Source organism: Cuculus canorus, chromosome 1 (assembly GCF_017976375.1).
Source record: "Cuculus canorus isolate bCucCan1 chromosome 1, bCucCan1.pri, whole genome shotgun sequence".
Lineage (NCBI taxonomy): Eukaryota > Metazoa > Chordata > Aves > Cuculiformes > Cuculidae > Cuculus > Cuculus canorus.
In genome coordinates this window covers 133,349,972-133,369,981 of record NC_071401.1, presented here as the reverse complement: position 1 = coordinate 133,369,981, position 20,010 = coordinate 133,349,972, and the positions used below count along the sequence as shown (strand labels likewise).

Here is a 20,010-nt window from a genome sequence, read left to right as displayed (position 1 = left end):
GAATCAACAGAAGCAACTCAAAAATCCATGTATGCCTGCAGACACACATTAATTGAGCTCAGATTTGCAGTATGCAAAATTAACTCAAAGAAAACCCAGCCTTGTTTCAGGGAATGGAATAGGTGACAGAAGCCATCATGTCTCTAATCTTTACTGCCTTGAGCCCCAACATTGTGCAACATGGTAACCTTTTTCACTTCAAGCCAACATAAGAAATATAAGATAGGTAGTTTAAGTGTCTGCAATTCCAAATTCCATGAAAATACTCAAATATTCTCTGTCCAAATCCCAACAGCCTATCATACACAGAAGTCATGTCAATTTGACTTCCCTGTTTCACTCATGCAAGCTCTCAGCAGTTACGCTGACTTCTAGAAGCCAGTTTCTGGTGTTTGACCCTATCTGCTTCACATAGAAACTCCTGGAGGCTGTCCATCATCCTTGGGCTTGAATCTTAGAGTCTCCTTTCACTTCCATGCCCTCCTAGGTAGTAAAAAACCACAGGTGACAGGCAGGACAGACTTGATTTCCCCTCAGGCAGCAGAATTTTGTCCTGTTGTACAGGGTTCATTGCTGCAGAACTCAAGAGAGTCCCATGCTGTCTTGAGCAGAGTTTTTACTCTCTTTGCATCCCCTTAGAATCATAGAATATTTCAAGTTGGAAGGGACCCATAAGGATCATTGATTACAGCTCCCCGTTCCTTGCAGAACTACCTAAATCTGAATCACATGACTAAAAGTGTTGTCCGGATGCTCCTTGAACACTGACAGACTTGGTGCTATGACCACTTCACTGCAAAGACTATTCCAGTGAGTGACCACCCTCTCAATAAAGAACATTTTACTTATGTCACATCTGAACTTCCCCTGATGTAGCTTCATTCCATTCACTTGTGTCCTATTGCTGGTCACCAGAGAAGAGATCAGCACTTCCCCCTCTCCTGCCTCCCTTGAGGAAGTTGTAGACTGCAATAAGGTCCCTACCTCAGCCTCCTTTTCTCCAGGCTGAACAAGCCAAGTGAATTCAGCTGCTCCTCTGAAGTCTTACTCTTGAGGCCTTTCACCATCTTGGTCGCCTTCCTCTGGACACACTCGAATAGTTTGATGTCCTTCTTATAGAGGTGCCCAAAACTGCACACACTACTTGAGGTGAGGCCACACCAGTGCAGTGTAGAGTGCGACAATCACTTCCCTCGACCAGCTAGCTGTGCTGTGCTTGATGTACCCCAGGACACAGTTTGCCCTTCTGGCTGCCAGGGCACACTGTTGACTCATATTCAACTTGCCATCAACCCAAACCCGAGGTTTTTCTTAGTTGTGATGTCATTCTTGCTCTAACCAATTTTAAGCAAGACAAAGAGAATAACATAATTGCTGCAAAGAAATGCAACCCAAAAATCATGTTAGAGGCTAGATAGCAATTATATCAGGCACATGGCATTCCTAAAATTAACTTGTAATTTGTCTCCTGACATGTCACATGACCACAGACTAGTCAGTTCACAATGTGTATTGCCTTCTTTGACCTGTAAAAATAGAAGATCTTTGAACTAGCAAAGCATCTTCGTTATCACTCCACAAGCATGTTAACTTCCTCCAACATTTAATCTATTGCCTCAGAGTTGTACAAAACCACAGTACAAAGTACCATAGACCCATATGTGGCAGATCATTCAGTCAAATACAGTAACTTATAGTTTATTCATCACTCCCCTCCCCTAACCCCAACACAAGAAGAAAATTCAAGATACTTTCCAATATCCTGGTTGCACAATGACAGCGCAGTCTAGGCAAGCTAACTCTGGAACTGGATGCATGGGGCACCTATGTCCTAGATTCTGAAAATCTAGACTGACTCTAGACACAAGCCAGGACGGTTGTGCTGTGTTGATTTAATGGCTCAGACCAACACCTACTCAGAGGTCTTTTGGTTCTGCCTTAATTACTAGCGTAGTTAGCCTGCTGTTGGGAAATACTTAAGAAGGACAACTTGATAATTAGAGTCACATTTTCATGAAATAATAATGTTATTTCTGCCTTGCCACTCTGAAACAAACATTTTCTACGCTGTTCTCCAAAGACATTTTAGAGATGGCTCCGTTCATTCTCAACTCATGCAGACTTCTTTCTGCACATACTAAATCATTTGCCAGCACATGTGCAACTAAGTTGAAACTGAATCATCGGCAACAGCTCTCCCATTTTTTTTCTGTAATCTCTGCAAAAAAAGGTAGGAACTAAAAATGACTATTAAGAATTCAAACTGAACAGCTGACACTACATAAAACCTTGAAGGAACATGGAGGTCAGATATTAAGCAGGGCTGACGGGCATAATGACATGTGCTGGGATTCTTTGTTTCTGCATCACTTGCTTTGTGCCTGAAAAGAATTAGATCTGTCCAAGTACATTTATAAGGAGGCAGCTCAGGATTAATTTCCAGCCAAGTGAATCCTTTCTTGGTGACAAGGAGTACATCATGATTCCTCTGCTGCAGGAAGAATTTTAAAGGCTCTTTCCTCCATAAATTCCAGAAAAGTTTCTAGGGCAAGAGAGTATCTTACCTAATTTTCTAACAGCCCTTGTAACAAGGTGAAATGTTTGAAGAAGCTTAAATATTTCTTTGATAAAAGTGGCAGTGGCTCTCAACATTAATGCAGTCGTTTCACTGATTCTGAGAATAGCAAAAAGCTTTAAGTAGTACTTGTGTTAGAAAAAGACTAGGGTTCTTAATAAATACAGATGGTTAATCATTTCCAAACAGTTTTTAGATTAACCTTCCAGAATTAATTAAGGCTTGGCTCACCTAATCTGGACATCAAACGTGTTTTGTGGAGGGAGAAGCTCGCAGAAGTTAATTTTATGAAGGTACTACATTCAAATCCACTGTTCTAAACTTATTTATGAACCAGTCTTTTTGCTCTCATTATCATTGCCATACATGCATGTGTGTGAAAACCTGTCATAGGTATCTGAAATGTCTAGACCTGGAAAATAAGTTACACAGATGACAAAGACTGCAAAATATTCCATCTTATCCATCTTAATTTCCTGATAAAGAAAACTGACCCATTGTTTTCTGAACAGCAACAAACTATAGTTAAAACATATAGCTGTGACTATAATAGGAAAATTAAGCAGTAAAAGAGTCTGAACATGTTTTCTTAAACAAAAAGGATACAATTCTGGCTGCACTGAAATCAATATCATAGCTTCTGCTGACTTCATCAGTATCAAAGAAAGGAGAGAAGGAAGCCAGCCTTACTTATCCGTTTCATATGATATTCTTCATAATGCAAAGATACATAACACAAAACTCAAAAATCGAAGAAGTAAGAACAGATGAAGGAGATGAGATGAGATGAGATGAGATGAGATGAGATGAGATGAGATGAGATGAGATGAGATGAGATGAGATGAGAGGCAAAGACCCAATCTTACCACTGGCAGCAGGATCCAACAGTCCCGGCTGTTTTTCAATAAACAGATTAACTGCTGCTCAACACTTTTGCGAAAACATTTTTGGGAAGCCAGACAGGGAAAAAAAAAAAAAAAAAAAAAAAAGAAGGTGTAGACAATCACTTTTATGCACCCAGCTTCAAAACCATAATTATCTTTTTTTTTTTCACATTTTACGGACAGTTGATTAACAGCTGGACAAAGGCAAAAGCAGCTAAATCCAGACATTCGAAATACAAAGACACAGCTAAAAGAATACAGAGTTGCAGATCTACATTACATGAGTTTCAGTAATATGGGTGCTTAGTGGCCCTCAGAATTTCAAGCAGTACAAAGAATTGCCAAATATTAGCTCAGATGTGTTAAATACTCTGTCAAGTGACTGCGCCCTGGTAAAATACAAAAGAAAATGACTGTGTATTCCTACAGCATGTAGCTTTGCAACAAGAATATAGAAAGAATGAATTTTATGGTATGCAACTGTCAGAGAAGGGCACCAACTCTTTCACCTAGGAAGTGTAACTGAAAGCACAAACCCACATATCTAATTTAAATTTGTTCCTTCTAGGTCTTATGGTAGAATTAAAAGCTACTGTAAATAATGCAGAAACCTACTCTGCTATACACAAGGATAATGAAAAAGGGCTCAGTTCTTACTAAAATTACTGAGCTCCCCAGTGACAGCTCTAATTGTATATTCCTGGTGGATGCTTATGTTAGCTGGTTTTGCTGGTACCACATACTTGCTTTCCTGTGGTTGTTTAGCCAGGCTTAGTGCTGGCAAAGTAACTCAGGAAGACTTTACTTTGGTGACCACCTGTAACGTTCTAGTGAGAATGGATCCAAGTGTCCCCATGAAAAAGTCAACCCCACATGTTTGCTATCAAGGCTACTACAGAAGTGTTATTGCTCAGAACTATGTGAGAATATTTATGAATTTGGAAGTTACTAACGTGCAGATTAAGAAAATGAACAATAAAACAATCAAATTCAAGTAGATCCCATACACATCTTTCTGGGAAGAGACTCGTTCTTGCATGTAGCAGCAAACAGGAACAAAGTGCAAGATGACTTTCTTCTTTTAGCGTGCTTACACCATATAAATAAATATTCAGATCCAACTGACTATAATTAAAGGAAACTGGAAATTCTCATGCACCAGTTCTTGAAGGAGCTGTCTGACTTTAGCCTGGTTTAGTGGAGCCTCACCCTGAGCAGTCAGTCATCTGCGGATTTCTAAGTATGAAGGCATGAACAAATGCCAATGAGCCTATTAAGAAGAAAAAGCAACTGTTTCTGAATTATAGGAACAAAGACATCCCCAATAATCGATAGCTTTTAGTCATCTACCCCATTTTTCCAAAGACAACACACTGTGTTCTATCCTCTGATAGATGCACCTTTCATATACTCCACTGGGGTCAAGAATGTTCACAATAGCAGGATTCAGGCAGAAAAATTAACTGGCCCAAGTTATACAAGCACTGGAGACTAATCCAAGGACAAAGAGCAAACAGGACAGAGCCCTTTCAGCCCTTTTTCTAACTGCTGCGCATATGTCTTAGTTTATTTACTCCCCTCTCCTGCTCCCCCACCCCAGCCCCAAAGAAGCATTTTCACTTGTGTAATTTTTCCCTCTCAAGGTAGTTGATACCATTCCATTTCCTGTGTGGCTGTTTTGAATATTCAGGGAATCAAATTAAAATAGATACTCACATCAATAGTTTGGATTTTCTGGCCCTAAATGCTAGCCTCTGCCTAGAGGTGCTAAGATTGGTACCAGATTTGAGAGCACCTTATTTGCAGTTTCCTAATTTTAGATCTTCCCTGTGGACTACACAAGCAGCCAAGAGTGAGGGAGACTGTCTTTGGCCATGCCCTAGGTGGGCTCCGTTCCCAAGTGACCCAAATCTATGGCTCTTTCATGTAATCAAGTTGTGCAAAACAGGCCAAGAAAGACCTTAAAAGCAATTTCTCTTTTTTTCTGCCACCTAGCTAGGACAATGAAGACATTCTACATAGCTATTCACTAAAACTTGCCAAATGATTTCTAGTCCTAACCACATTTTTACTAACAACCCAATATCTACATGAAGAATTAATCACTGTTGTAAGCATTTTAGCGAAGTTAGGCTTCAACTTCACCAAAATTTTCTTAAATACTTGGCATTCATAACTTTGATTGAAATCAAAAGAAACTGAGGGTAATCAGCTCCTCGGTAAATCAGGCCTGACATGTTAGTGGATGCATGAACAAGAGAACGATGTAATTCTCAAGATATACAATCTATCCACAACATGATGTTGGCCTGCTGGAAGGCCTGCAAAGAGTGATTTACTTGCTTTTGACTTGGTTTCTTCATTAATAAAATTGGCCTAAGGGCTCTTTTGAAAAGTGATTTTTGATCTGCTGATGAAAACAGTTACAAAAATCAGTCCCTGATTCTATATTTGTATGATAAAGACCTAACTAGGACTGAAGGGTTCTACACCATTGAAAAACAAAGTAGCTATGATGGTAGCAATCACCACCACAAAGACAGTTAATCATGACAGTCACTGTTATTTGATCATCAAAAAAAAGCAAACTCCAACCATCTCAAATCTAGTAGTCCCAGTGTACATTTACCTTACGTTACAGCACTAAAAGTGAAACATGCTCTTTAAAGAATCAACCTATTAGCTGCTTTCAGTAGCAAAGTTCTTCTAGGTGATCAGCCATTCACACAGCCACGGTGTCCAAACCTGCTTGGTTGCTCCATACAATGAAAGTGAAGTTGTCAATATCCTGTTTTTCAATGGGAATTGGGCTGACTCGTCATACATAAGGCAGATATACATTAGATGGCAACAGATCTGTGGCTAACAAACTGGGCTGGGTTTGAAACTATGATCTGCTGTACAATGCTTTACACCTCTGTCAGACAAGCAGTTGTCTTCTTCCTTGGCCTCAAATGTACAAGAAAATACTATGGTGGTATTCCTCCATCATACTTTTTTTCCTTGAATCTTACCTTATTACATAGATATGCATTGCCCATTACTACCATACCCTCAGCTATATAAAAATGCTCTGGAGACAGCACCTAGCTGAGACGCATATTGATAATGGATAATTTGTATGTGCATAACTGTAGAACCGTAGAATCATTTGGTTGCAAAAGACCTTTGAGATCATCAAATGTACTGTACCTGTCCACTACTAAACCGTATACCTGAGCTCCTTGTCTACCTGTCTTTTAAATACCTCCAGGGATGGTGACTCAACCACCTCCCTGGGCAGCCTCTGCCAGTGCCCAATGACGCTTTCTGTGAAAAATTTTTTTCCTGATATCCAGTCTGAACCTTCCCTGGCGCAGCTTGAGGCCATTCCCCCTGGTCCTATCACCTTTCACTTGGGAGAAGACACCAGGACCCACCTCTCTATAACCTCCTCTCAGGTAGTTGTAGAGCGCAATAATGTCTTCCCTCAGGGTTCTCTTCTCAGGGCTAAACAACCCCAGTTCCCTCAGCCACTCCTCATAAGGCTTGTTCTCCAGCGCCTTCACCAGCTTAGCTGCCCTTCTCCGGACACATTCCAGCACCTCGATGTTCTTCTTGTAGTGAGGGGTCCAAAACTGAACACAGTATTCAAACTGTGGCCTTATCGATGCTGAGTAGAGGGGGATGGTCACTTCTCTGGTCCTGCTGGCCACACCATTTCTAATACAAACCAAGATGCCTTGGCCTTCTTGGCCATCTGGACCACACTGCTGGCTCATGTTCAGCTGCTGTCGACCAACACCCCTAGGTCCTTCTCTGCCAGGCAGCTTTCCAGCCTCTCTTTCCCAAGCCTTTAGCATTGTAATCAGTTCATATTAAAGGAGAAAAAAAACCCATAACACAAAACCCATAACTAAATGTTATGTAGATACTTTTAAATCTCTAAATACTAGAAAAGGGCTTTCAAACTTTCCTGTTGAATTATCGATATGCATTTTGTGTTACTGGATGAAATGCTCTTAGAACACACCAATGCAGATGCTGCTCTCCCTTAATCCAGTATACCTCTTGCACTCTACATAACAGCACTTATGTCAAGAATCCCTGCACACCTATGGATTACTTTTTTGGAGTAGAAGGCCCCCACAAATGCATGCCATATAATAATCAATATACAACTACAAACGAATCCTTACACCTTAGGAAACTACAGGACCAAAAAACAGTCAACAAGTCATTAACTCCACACATCAGAACACAGATCCCCTCACACAAGTTGGGTTCTCTCCCAGAAAATGCAAGCAGTTGGTTCTGGAGAATTTTTGGAAATTAAAAATGAAAATTCAGGACCAAATTTACTAAATTTTCAATGAAGTTTAGTGTTACCTATTCTGTTTGGAAAATGTTGTACACAGCCAGACAGAGATTATTCAGTATAGACCTAGTCTAAATAACATGTAGACCTGATTCAGTAACATAATTTACTAACTTTCTCAGTTCTAAACCTGGCCAAGTATCGCATCTCAATTAAGCTGATATTTAGTGCTACTGTTAAGCTTTTTTATTTCATCCACTAGCTATTTCTGCACAATAACAAGCAAAATATTTCTTCAGTCTTCTTGCAGTGACAGATGATGGAAGTGTACACCTGCAATCTACTCAGTAAAACTTAGGAAAGTGTAGAAATGTCTGTGGGCTAGAACAGAAACACTATTGCAACAGGATAGTTCAAACACAGGTTAATAAAAAAACAGCTGTGTCCTTTTTCAAGGTTCTCTTTCACCCTTCTGTTTGCACAGGCGTATGCATACATAATGAATAAGCCATATGCTTTGTCAAAAACAACAACAAAAAATTAATCTATCTCTGCATCTGTTTTGTGCATGTACAAGCGATGTGTGTGCGCACATAATTATAAGTGAGATTACACTTTCTATTTCATTAGATTCACACGGATGTTGGGAGATTACCTCTACAAAGGTCAACAAAATTCTTAGCTACAGAGCTAAGAACATTTCAACATCTAGCCACTATTTCCTTTTGTTATCATCTGATTAACTAGCTCATTGTAAATGGGCTGATGAAAAGTTCCTTTTTCTAACAGCTCCATATTTTCTCCTCAGCGAAGGAGAAAGTCAGAAAGTTTCAACATCTTCAAAGACAATCAACAATTGCAAGCAACATTGATCATTCGAGTCTTAGTCTGTCCAAAGTTAATGTCAAAATATTTCTTTTTAAGAAGGACAAATAGTCCTGATTTTTCACTTTCTGTATGTACATTAAAGAAGATGGAAGACAAGAGCAGATATTTTTTAACTTTGTCAATCCCCTGAATTCTTGCAGCTACTTTTACTATATTCTATATATACACTTATAGATTAAAATTAAGTTACGCAATTGAAGTGACTCTCATTAGCTTTTAAGAGGCTACAAAGCTAAAGGTTCCAGTGTAAGAATCCACAGAATTTTTTTTCCTAATCACCTTACTATCATTCTTCCTTTTATGAAATGATTAATAGCTTGCTATTCTGTGACGTCACAATCTTCACAGTACTACGTGTGTTCACAGTGGTTTCAGTACTGGCATCTACAGCTCACTTGATAGTGTGTTCTTAGTTGTGTTTCTCAAACATCTAGTTTGTGCTAGTCCTGCCACTAAGATTAAAGCTCGGAGCTCACCTTGCCTTACGGAGCAACCCATTCTCACTGCTCCCTGACATGCATAAATAGAAAAGAGCCTCATAAGAGAGAAAAGGCCCCAAACTATTTACAGTAAGACTTCGGAGCCCAAGTTCTATAAACTAACCGCTCCTGCAATTATGAAGAAAGATACTTTTGAAGAATACAACTACTGTTTGCAACTTTCTTAGGGTCCTGTGTAGCTGGTAGCTTCCAGGGCAGAGCAAAGTAGCTACATAAGAACCTAACAAAGCTAGAGATGATGAAAGATAAAAATAGAAATAAATACTCTTTCCCCTCCTATTTAATAAGGAAAAGGTAGCACATGAAAAATGCCAAAAGAAATGAAGAGCAAGAAGAAAAAAAATCATTCAGCTTGTACTCCTTGCATTCCAATAGGTAGAACAACAAATGAGATCCTCAAAATGACTACACTTCCTTCAGTTTTCCTTTTCACTGCACTTCAGTTGTAAAACCTCCAGGCTACACTGACTCACAAAGGTATTCAAATAATACTTTTACCTTCATGTTCTATTAAAATCCCTCTTAACTAGTGTTATTTTAAAATCCACAAACAGGACCATTTTATATACGCAAGAGGACATCATGAGGCAAGTGCATGATACTGTGAAAGCATTGCTTCATAGCTGGTAGGAGAGTTCTGCTCCAAACGTCACCTTCATTTCTCCCCAGTTAAAGAACAGTGATGCTGTAGTGTGACAGTACCTCAGTCGGTCATGGCATTCCTCCTGTGTTAGATAATTCTATGCCACTGAAGCTGCACTACTACTTGGAAGAAGGTTAATGGAAATGGGTTTAGTCTAGATTGGCCCTAAAAGCAGTTACTGGTGCCTAAGACAAGATCCTTGTCCCTGTTAAAATCAACAGCACAGGACTCGGGCATGATCAGTGACTGAAGTACTTTGAAACTACTCCACAGAGTCTAGGCAACTTCAATTAGGATTAGAAGACACCAAGACATGAAGTGATGCCACATGGCAATGTGAAAATATGGAGTAAATTGTCAATCATATTTCTTATTCCAAGTTCAGTACCAGAACGTCTAAGATTCTATTACATGAGAACTGTCGTACTAGATCAAATGTTTAAATCCTCACCAATCCAGGAGCTTGCCTTTGACAATGTGTGACAACCAGACACATCCAAAGGATGCCCAATAAGCAAAATGCATCCATGACAGTTAATTTATGAATGTCAACTACCTCCTTGGAGAAAGATCAGATTATGTCAGAAAGCAAGTGAAATTTTCTTTTCCTCTAGTATTTGACCAGTGATTAGTCCTATCATAGAGAAGTCCAAATTCTATTTGAATCCTTTGATGTTGATGTCATCTTATAGCAGTGAGTTCTACAGCCAAAGTAGGATTTGGGAACCTTTGGGGTCTCAAGTATTCTGCATATTGATCTGCCACATGCTGTGGAACAAGATAAAGAGAAACTACAGATTCCCTTCTCAGTCAAGTTTCACGATTTTGCATTCTGTTACAGTCTTATTTATTCAACTCATGGAATGTCACTGTTCAACTGATTTCTAAGACAAACAGTCTTCTCAGACTCTTCAAACTCATTCCATCTCTTTGAAGCAAGGAATACAGCAAAGCTTTCTCCTTCAATGCCAGAAGTATCTTTGAAAAGAAGCAGGATCCTCCTTCTGTCTAGGAAGTGAGAATCTTTCACCCATCCTGTCACCAGTACAGATAAAGCTCAAGCATTAGATGGCATAGCACAAAGATCAACAAATCATCTGACTATGACACATTCTCGGTCAACCATAGTTGCAAAGCAAATAAACTCTGATATTCGCCACTCTAAAAAAGTCAATGACAACAATTTTTTTTTTTTTTTGAGCACAGCAAGTGATCACTATTAGCTTTTAAAGGCCAGGAGCTTAAAAAACAAGTCAGCAGCCCAATTATTAGGTTGAGTCATACTAAAATAGTATCACAGATTGTTTCCTGCTCTTTTCACAAAGTAAAGCTGCTTGGCTTCATTTGCTGCCACTCAGTGAAAGCACAAAGAATTTTTACCAGGAATTGGATGCTTTTATATCAAGGTCATGTGATTGGCTCCCCACTGAATCCTATATATCAAAGCAGGCAGCTGCTAGCTTGACAGCGGAGCACAGCATCTATTTTCACATAGGAATTACTGTGTCTCTTGGCAGAACTCTGTTCTATATTCAGCGGGTGACATAAAACACTGCAATGAACCCTGGAAGCTGAGTCTCTCTCCCTCTCCCTCCTGCACTGCACTCAGAGGTGAAATGCTAGCAAAACGAAACCTGTCCTACACCAGGGAAGCATATGCTGAACAAGCATTTTCTCTGTCTTTCTTAGTCCTTTACTCCAATAAGGAAAGGCTAGGCTCAGCTTCATTAATAATTAAAATTTGATACGGATAAATTATGTTTATGGCATCTGTGGAGAGGCTAAGCCAATCAAAGTGAGAAATAATCCTCTAGCAATACATATTTCAAAATGCAATACTAAAAAATACTGCTCTGTGCTAACATATTGTATGGTACTAATTAAGAATTCTGTCTATCTGAGCTACAGACTTTAAAAAATAAAAAAGTTTCTTTCTGAATTCTAAACTGGCATGAGACAGAGTGAGAAAAAAACCAGAAAAATTATGCTGCAGAAAATATAAGGTGAAGCTGTATGGTAGGAGCAGTGTACACTCACTCAATCTCACAACAGATTTATTTTTTTTTCCAAAGAAAACAGAGGTTTCATCATTAATTCAAAAAAATTACAGCCATCTCACAAAAATGTATCTTCAAAATTCGGATACTGCCAAGGAGCTTAGGCTTAATATTCAATCTAGTAATAAAACTGACAGATTGAATGAGAGGGCAGAAATGAATTAAAATGAACTACCATAATGACAAACGAGAAGTGATTCACAGTGATTATTCCCTCCAAATGCACAAAACCAGAAGAGGGGTTAACTGCCTTGGCAGCTGTTCCACATGGATGGATCTCGTTGGTCACACTGAGCAGTAAATTAAATACTGAATTTGAATGCCAAGATGATAACCTTCCCAAAATGGAAAATGGCAGGGTGGCAGAGCAATCTCAGCTGATGACATATGCACAGACAGCTACTTTATTTATTTATTTATTTGTTTATTTATTTGTTTAAACTTAAATCAATGTATCAGGCTGTACTGTTTTTTTAAAGCTTCAGGCAAAAGTGTGGCAAATTGTTTTTCATTTGTTTTCATTTTAGCCACCAAAAGGCAGACGGCTTCTTTTTCTAATATACTGGTCATAGCTAACATTAACTGGGCTGCAGGCTGGCAGCTTGGCTCCCCAAATCCCAGAGCTTAGGTGCCTCCTGAGGCACCTATGCCTAGAAATCTCAGACAATATTTTACTTGAAAAATTCCTAGACATGAAAATCAATTCAGCAGTGCAACTAAACTTACACTCATTTATTGTATGACTTCATATTGCTTTCCCCTTGACCTTTCCTAACTATTTATGTATTATTTACTTTCTAGTTTTTGTGTTTTGCCTTTCTTAATGAAATGTGGCAAAAGCCCTGCACTAAGAAATCCATATTTTTTATTTATTTTCCCTTAAGCAAGTCTTTCTTTAAATGAAGCCAACTTTATGCTTTGTGATGAGTAATGCCAGTAAACTCAAGGTTACAATAACACAACAAATTTAGAACAGAGAGATGATATATGCACAGTTGAGAGGTCTACTCAGACCACGGAAGGCTAACTAAAAAAAGCAAAATCTCATTTACTCATTAGTCAAAAAAGAATTAAGAATCAAGTTTGACCAGGTGGCTGTGGGGAAGTTAAATTTAAGTTGCATTTTGTCCTAAGCAAGTGAAGAAAAAGGAAATAACAGCAATTTCAGTTTAAAAAGTGGTAGACAATGCATGCTGGAAAACTACAGAGCCATGATGAACTTGGTGACCTAAAGGTGAAGGAATTGTGTCATTCTGCACAGTGCGTGTGGGATGGAATTGAGGATCATCAATTAATATTTGAGTTTGAATGCTGGGCACATTTTGAGATGTGTTTTTTCTTAGAATGACAGTGGTATTTTTCCATAAATGACAAGACAAAAAAAAAAAAAACCAAACCCCAACAAGCAAACGGAAGGTAAGAATCAAGGATGCAATAACCCCAAAGTACTGGGAGTGTGTGGTCTTTTGGTCATACTGTACCTTCATTGTATAGCCTTTGCTTCACAGCAAAGACACTTTTTAGCCAAAATTCAAGTGCCTACCGAACACATCTTTCCAAGCAAGCCGACAAACTTATCCCTAATCCCACAGCCTGCTCTGGTCATCAGAGAGGACAAAGACACAATGGCAGAAGACTCTTTACCACACTGCCTTCTACCTCCTTACCCCACAGGTGTCTCACCCTTATGTCAGCACGGTGGGCACCATTCATCCAAAAAAGGGAAGGGGGCCAGAGGAGAAAACGCCTTTCAAACTTTCTATAAAGAGCCTGTACAAGTCATTCCTTTCAACTTTATCACAGGATTGTCTTTCACTTTCCAAAGCCCATTTCTGATGGTCTTGAGGTTAGTGCTGATGTTCTACTGGATTTGTGGCTGTGCTGTCACATGTGAAAAGCTACCAGCTGACTCTGACATTTCAACTTCTCTTCTGTCTCCACTGTTGGAACAAGGCCACCTGCACGGCAGCCCCATTTAAGAGGCACAGTGGCAAAACACTGCTGAAGCACTCCTTCACCAGAAGCTTCCTGTATTTTCAGGGTTATAATGTTGCCTAATAACCAGAGACCATGCACCATGTTTTGCCAGGGCTCTGATTGTTCACTGCCAAGCAGTGGAGGTACAGGTACCAGTGACTGCAGGTAAACCTTTTTAACAGCTGTTAAGGTTACAACATTATCACCCATTATTACCCATTATCATGGGTTAGGGCTCTAGAAGAAAGAGAGGTCCAAGAGAGCTGGTTAATATTCAAGCACGTTCCTCCAAGCTCAAGATCGATGCATCCCTGAAAGTAAGAAATCAAGCAAAAGATACAGAGAAGGCAGAGTTACTGAATGCCTCTCTTGCTTCCATCTTTACTACTAAGGCCAGCCCTCAAGAGTCCCCACAGATTCTAGAGAAAGTCTGGAGAAAGGAATACTCCCTTGTTGAGGAGAACTGGGTTAGAGACCATTTTGACAAACTGGAAACCCACAAATCCTTTGGCCCTATTGGGATGCACTCACAAGTGCTGAGTCAGATGTTACCGCTAAGCTGCTTTCCAATATCTTTGAAAAAACAGAGAACAGGACAGGTGTCTGAGGACTGGAGAAAAGCCAATGTCATTCCAATCTTCAAAAAGGGCAGGAAGGAAGACCTAGGAAACTATAGGACAGTCAGCCTCACCTCCATCCATGGAAAGGTGATGGAAGAGTTCACACTGAATGTCATCTCTAAGCCTCTGGAGGAAAAGAAAGTTACTGAGAATTATCAACATGAATTCACCAAGGGGAAATCATGCTTGACCAATCTCATAGCCTTCTATGCTGGGATGACTGGCTGGGTAGATGAGGGGAGAACAAGTGGATGTTGTCTACCTTGACTTCAGCAATGACACTGTGTCCTACAATATCCTCACAGGCAAGCTTAAGGAAGAGTAGATTAGATGAGTAGACAGTGAGGTAGAACGAGAACAGGCTGGATGGCAGAGCTCAAAGGGTTGTCATTGGCAGTGGGCAGTCAAGTTGGAGACCTGTATTCTGTGGTGTTACCCAGGGATCTAGTACTGGGTTAAGTCTTATTTAAAATATTTATCAATGACGTGGGTGAGGGGCCAGAGTGTACCCTCAGCAAGTTTGCTGATAACACAAATCTAGCACGAGTAGCCGATACACCAGAAGGCTGTGCTGCTGTTCAGCGAGACCTGGACAGGCTGGCAAGCTGGGTGGAGAAGAACTTAATGAAGTTCAACAAAGGCAAGTGTAGAGTTCTACACCTAGGGAGGAATAACCCTATGCACCAGTACAGGTTAGGGATTAACCTGCTGGAAAGCAGCTCCACAAAGATGGACCTGGGAATCCTGGTGGTCAATAAGTTAACCATGAGCTAGCAATGTGTCCTCGTGGCCAAGAAGGCCAATGGTATCCTGGGGTGCATCCAGAAAACTGTGGCCAGCAGGTCAAGGGTGGTTTTCTTTCCCCTCTACTCTGCTCTAGTGAGGCCCCATCTGGAGTATTGTGTCCAGTTCTGGGCTCCCCAGTTCAAGAAAGATGAAGAGCTACTGGAGGGAGTCCAGCAGAGGGCACAAAGGTGATTAGGGAACTGGAGCATCTCTCTTAGGAGGTGAGGCTGAGAGGCCTGGGTCTGTTCAGACTGGAGAAGACTGAGAGAGGGTCTTATCAATGCTTATAAATATCTAAAGGGCAGACAAGATGATGGGGCCAGACTGTTCTCAACAGAGCTCAGTCATTAGACAAAGGGCAACAGCTACAAACTGGAACACAGAAGTCTCACCTCAACATGAGGGAAAATGTCTTTACTGCGAGGGTGAGGGTGCACTGGAACAGGCTGCCCAGGGAGGCTGTGGCATCTCCTTATCTTATATTCAAAGCCCACCTGGGTGGCTCCTGTGCAACCTGCTGTACATGAACGTGCTCTAGCAGAGGGGAGTGGACTAGATGATCTCCACAGGTCCCTTTTAACCCCAACCATCCTGTGCTTCTGTGATCCACTTTGTAAAAATTCAGTCCAGTTTATTTCTTTTCACACAACCATACAGCTGCCTTCCAGCATAGATGCTTTAGAAGTGCTTAAATATGAATTTGTCACAATGAGCAGTAGTGATTCTAAGAAAGCATGTAAGTCCCTTGCAGACCCCTCTTCTTCCATGAAGTGAGTAAAAGTGAGAGAGCTTTCCCAGTTAAATTCCTGTGAATTAGTAATGCTCCTCTCAGATATTTAGGTACATGTTCAACCATTAGACTGCAGTCATGAGTGAAACGGCAAGAAACACGAGAATCATTCCTGCAAGGAATTGGAATTACAACAGAGCCCAGCCAAGAAGAAAGCCAAGAAAGCCAAGAGTGAGACAACTACTGCTTTCCCCTCTCTGTGAACAAAACTTTTTGGGTTTTTTTTGCAAGCAACCTTGCTTTCTTGAAAAAAATAGGGAGTTCAACATTTGGTTTTCTACATGGTCCTTTCTCCATTCATTTTGAATAAGAAGGTGGTACTAACGATGTGATAAGTAATACATTTATGTGCCACTTTGGAGGAGAAGGAAATGTTAGGTATACTGCCTTTCTATCTGTGTGTCTGACTCAAATAAGTAAGAAATGTTTCTTTGCTCTATACATACTTAAAAAGCATTGGCACAGCAAGTATAAGTAACAATGTTCAACAATTACATCAAAATACTGCATAATATCAAACTGGTTTAGGATAGTATCAGGGAACAGCATGAACAGAGGTTTTGAAATTGCTGGAGGAAGGAGGGAGACAGCAGCTAAAAGAAAGACTGTGAATAGACAAAGCTCTTCTCTCAAGCTGCAATGGTCTTTACACAAGAAAAGAACAACCAAGCCTGACCATGTCACGGCAGTACGCATACCGAGTTGTGAACAAAACCATTAACTACAGATGACAGCACGCAAATATGGGTACAGACAGGAAAACAGATCACTGAAAACCACACAGCCTTTAGAAGTGCCAGAGCTCACAGCATCTGAAAGGGAGGCCAGCTGACAAAATGGTAGTCTAGGGGCTTGGAGCAGAGCTGTTAGATACCAGAGCTGTGAGGCTAACCTCAGTCACAATCCAGCAGTCACTCCCCCTCTTCCTAGCTTTTCAAATAAAAAGACAGCTAGAGGCTGAAATGAAAATAGTGTATTTAAACCACTGAACCTAGCAGTGAGTATGATGGATACAGTTACAGTGCATGGTGGGGTATTGGGGTATGTTTTCTTACTAAGCTTTTTTGAGAGGGAAAAATTATGTGTTTGATGTTTCCAGTTAGAAAGTTTAACCTAAAGGCGTGCCAGCTAAATGCAAGCTGCAGGTCTGATTTCTGAATTATTTAATGGAGAAGCAACCTCAAGAAAACAACGGGAAAAGGAAGATGTTGATCTCTTCCATTCTCCTTCCATGTTCTCAGCCCCTCCCCAACCCTCCTCTCTTTGTATTTTCCCTCCTCTTTTCTTTTCAAACACCTGAATCTTCTGTTTCGCTCTTACAGTTCTGTTTCTCACTGCTCTGTGGTAGTCAACTTTTTCCACTTCCCCTCTTGAGCACTACACTACAAGTATGTTGCCCCACTTGCCTATCCCCTGGACACACATTATGTGAGTGGTTTGCATATGAGAGAATGAGACTGCTTGCCTTTTACAAAACCAGTACACAGAAACCTGAGAGGTCAACTGTTCTCAGACAGGGTAGAGAAGACCCCAAGTGCTAGGCCAAGAAAAGGGAATCACCATTAAGGAGTTAACAACTCTGCCCTGCATATAAAGGTGGACTGTGGTGGTATCATCCCTCCCTTGTGTCCCTCATCACGTATGTGGAGTTCCTTCTGAGAGCTACTGAATATACCCACATGCTTGTCATAGTTAAGGTGAGTTTTCTTCAACTGCATCCTCAGTGGAGTTAGGCAAACACGGCACAACAGCTGCTCCAGTAGATAACCAGAACATAGACACTGTCATTGTTTAGCAAGGCTGAAATTCAACCACCTTGGACTACGATAGCTGAAGGGAAACTCTACACACATACTGAATTATCAAATTAATTTAATTCTGAAGCACAACATACCACAGAAGGATATTTTCTCTTATATTTTATATTCTCTGTAGGGCAGAGCAGTAATGGCTCTTCCCAAAAATGTGAGTTTTGAAAAGCAGCCTGAGCTATACTGTTCCCCCACAACTCTTTTGATTCCACCCATTGTTTTTTCCTCTAATCAGCATCTTATGCTTATTCTGGAAAGAAGTAGATGATTTTTCACATTATCTTTCATGGAAATATTTTGAGATACTGAAGTAGAAACTTACTGCCACAACAAATTCAAAAAATAACTATTGTAAGGAAAATTAGTGTGATAATTCCTGTGTTTACTAGTGGAAGATTTAAAAGTGTTTAATTCCACTCCACAAATTCTTAAATAACACCATTTTAAAGGCATCATAGAGTGGGTGACTAAAGCATAAGACATTTTCAGACAAAAAAGATGGATTTGTTTCTACGCCATCATTTTAATTTCATTTTGTCATAAAAAGCTAGCCATTAATACAGAAAGCAAACTTCATTTATGTCATATAATGCTAATTATTTTTGCAGTACCTACTTCCGCAATAGGCAACGCTACTGAAAAGAAAAGGAGTAACACCCCCAGTAGAGCTGTGCCCATAGCTCTATAGCTACTTCGTATTCTCTGGAAATCAACAGAACATACACAAATGAATTCCTACATAAATTCTTTGTACTATGACAACCTTATTACGTCACTGTAATCACACGAATCTGAACAATGGAAAGTCCTATCTGATTTCTGTAGTTATATTTAATTTAAGGTTCTCTTGCCAAAATCTACTGACTTATTCTGTATTTTCCATATGGAAATACATAGTAGAAGCCACTTTTGTAGAGGCAGAAGCTTTTAATTTTTTTCTGATATTGAAATTTCATTGGAAAGATATATTAACTATTAAAAGCCTCCCCCACCTACAAAGACAAAGACATAGTCTGAAATCTTATCTCTATGAATGATATATCTCTTATCTCTTTTTACATACAGATGATGTTGAATGAGAACTTCCAATTCTGGTCAGAGCACAGGAGCAGAACACCTAGAAAGCTATTGCATACTGACATGAGTGACTAAAAAAATATCTGCCACAAATATAAAAAATAAAAAGTTTTCCTTTATGATGGTATATAAAAACATCTGAAACGCTTCTCTCTCTGAAGTCTTTTTATCACCATCCTATGGTACTGAAAGCTGCAAAAAAAAAAAAAAAAAAAAAAAAAGAAGCTGGAAAACAAAGCCCAAGATGACAACTTATTGAGAGCTATTAGCGAGGAATAAGAGATTCTGTCACAGCTTAGCCCTTAGCCAACAGCTAAATATGCATCCCAAGTGGGATGGGGAGGTGGATTGGAAAAAGAAAATGAAAACTCATGGGTTAAGATAAAACCAGTTTTAATAGAACAATAAAAGAAATACTAATAACAACAATTCCTTATCATTAACATCGTTGTTATGATTATATTTAAACACAACTTCTCACTGCCTGATGATTAGCCCGCTTTGACCAGCAATTTCAGCCAGCACAGCCACAGTAGTGAGTGCAGATATCGCAGCAAGCACAGCAATAGCAGTAAGCACAGCGACAGCACCAAGAGGAACATTGAACACACAATCCAGATTGCTTACCTGCCCCTCAGCCAAATTCACATTTTTATACTGAAAATGGTGTTACGTTACGTTACGTTAACGAGTTTGTGTCAGCTGTCCTGGCTCTGCAGCTGTATGCTAGGAAAATTTGGGAAACTGCAAAAGTCCTTGATTCCCTAGCAACAACTAAGAACATAAGTGTATTATCAACATTCTTCTCACACTAAATCTAAAAAATAGCAGCTGCTGAAAAGAAAATACATTCTATCCCAGTCAAACATAAACATTACCTGGCAATAACCAAAACAATATGTATCATCAACATTATTCATATACCAAAACCAAAACCCAGCAGCCACTGGGAAGAAAATTAATTCTATCCCAGCCGAAAAACAGGGCAAGTTCATATGGAACCTGTAACTTTTATAGCTAATTATTTTCTCAGAGTTGGAATTACAACCTGCAAAGAACACATATACAGTTCATAAACACGATTAAAAAGATTTTTGCAAAATTC

General features: G+C 39.8%; 1 protein-coding gene across 7 annotated transcripts in view; it reads right to left on the bottom strand.

Annotated features, from left to right (window-relative positions):
• TSPAN9 (tetraspanin 9) overlaps positions 1-20,010 on the bottom strand; it is a 175,268-nt gene that overhangs the window by 30,971 nt on the left and 124,287 nt on the right. For 2 of the 7 annotated variants that reach the window (XM_054060333.1, XM_054060341.1), the window contains exon 2: positions 3,442-3,505. The exons of the other annotated variants lie outside the window; for them this stretch is intronic. In XM_054060333.1, the coding sequence (XP_053916308.1) occupies positions 3,442-3,505 (64 nt within the window). The remainder of the gene's footprint in view (positions 1-3,441; positions 3,506-20,010) is intronic. 7 annotated transcript variants of the gene reach the window in all.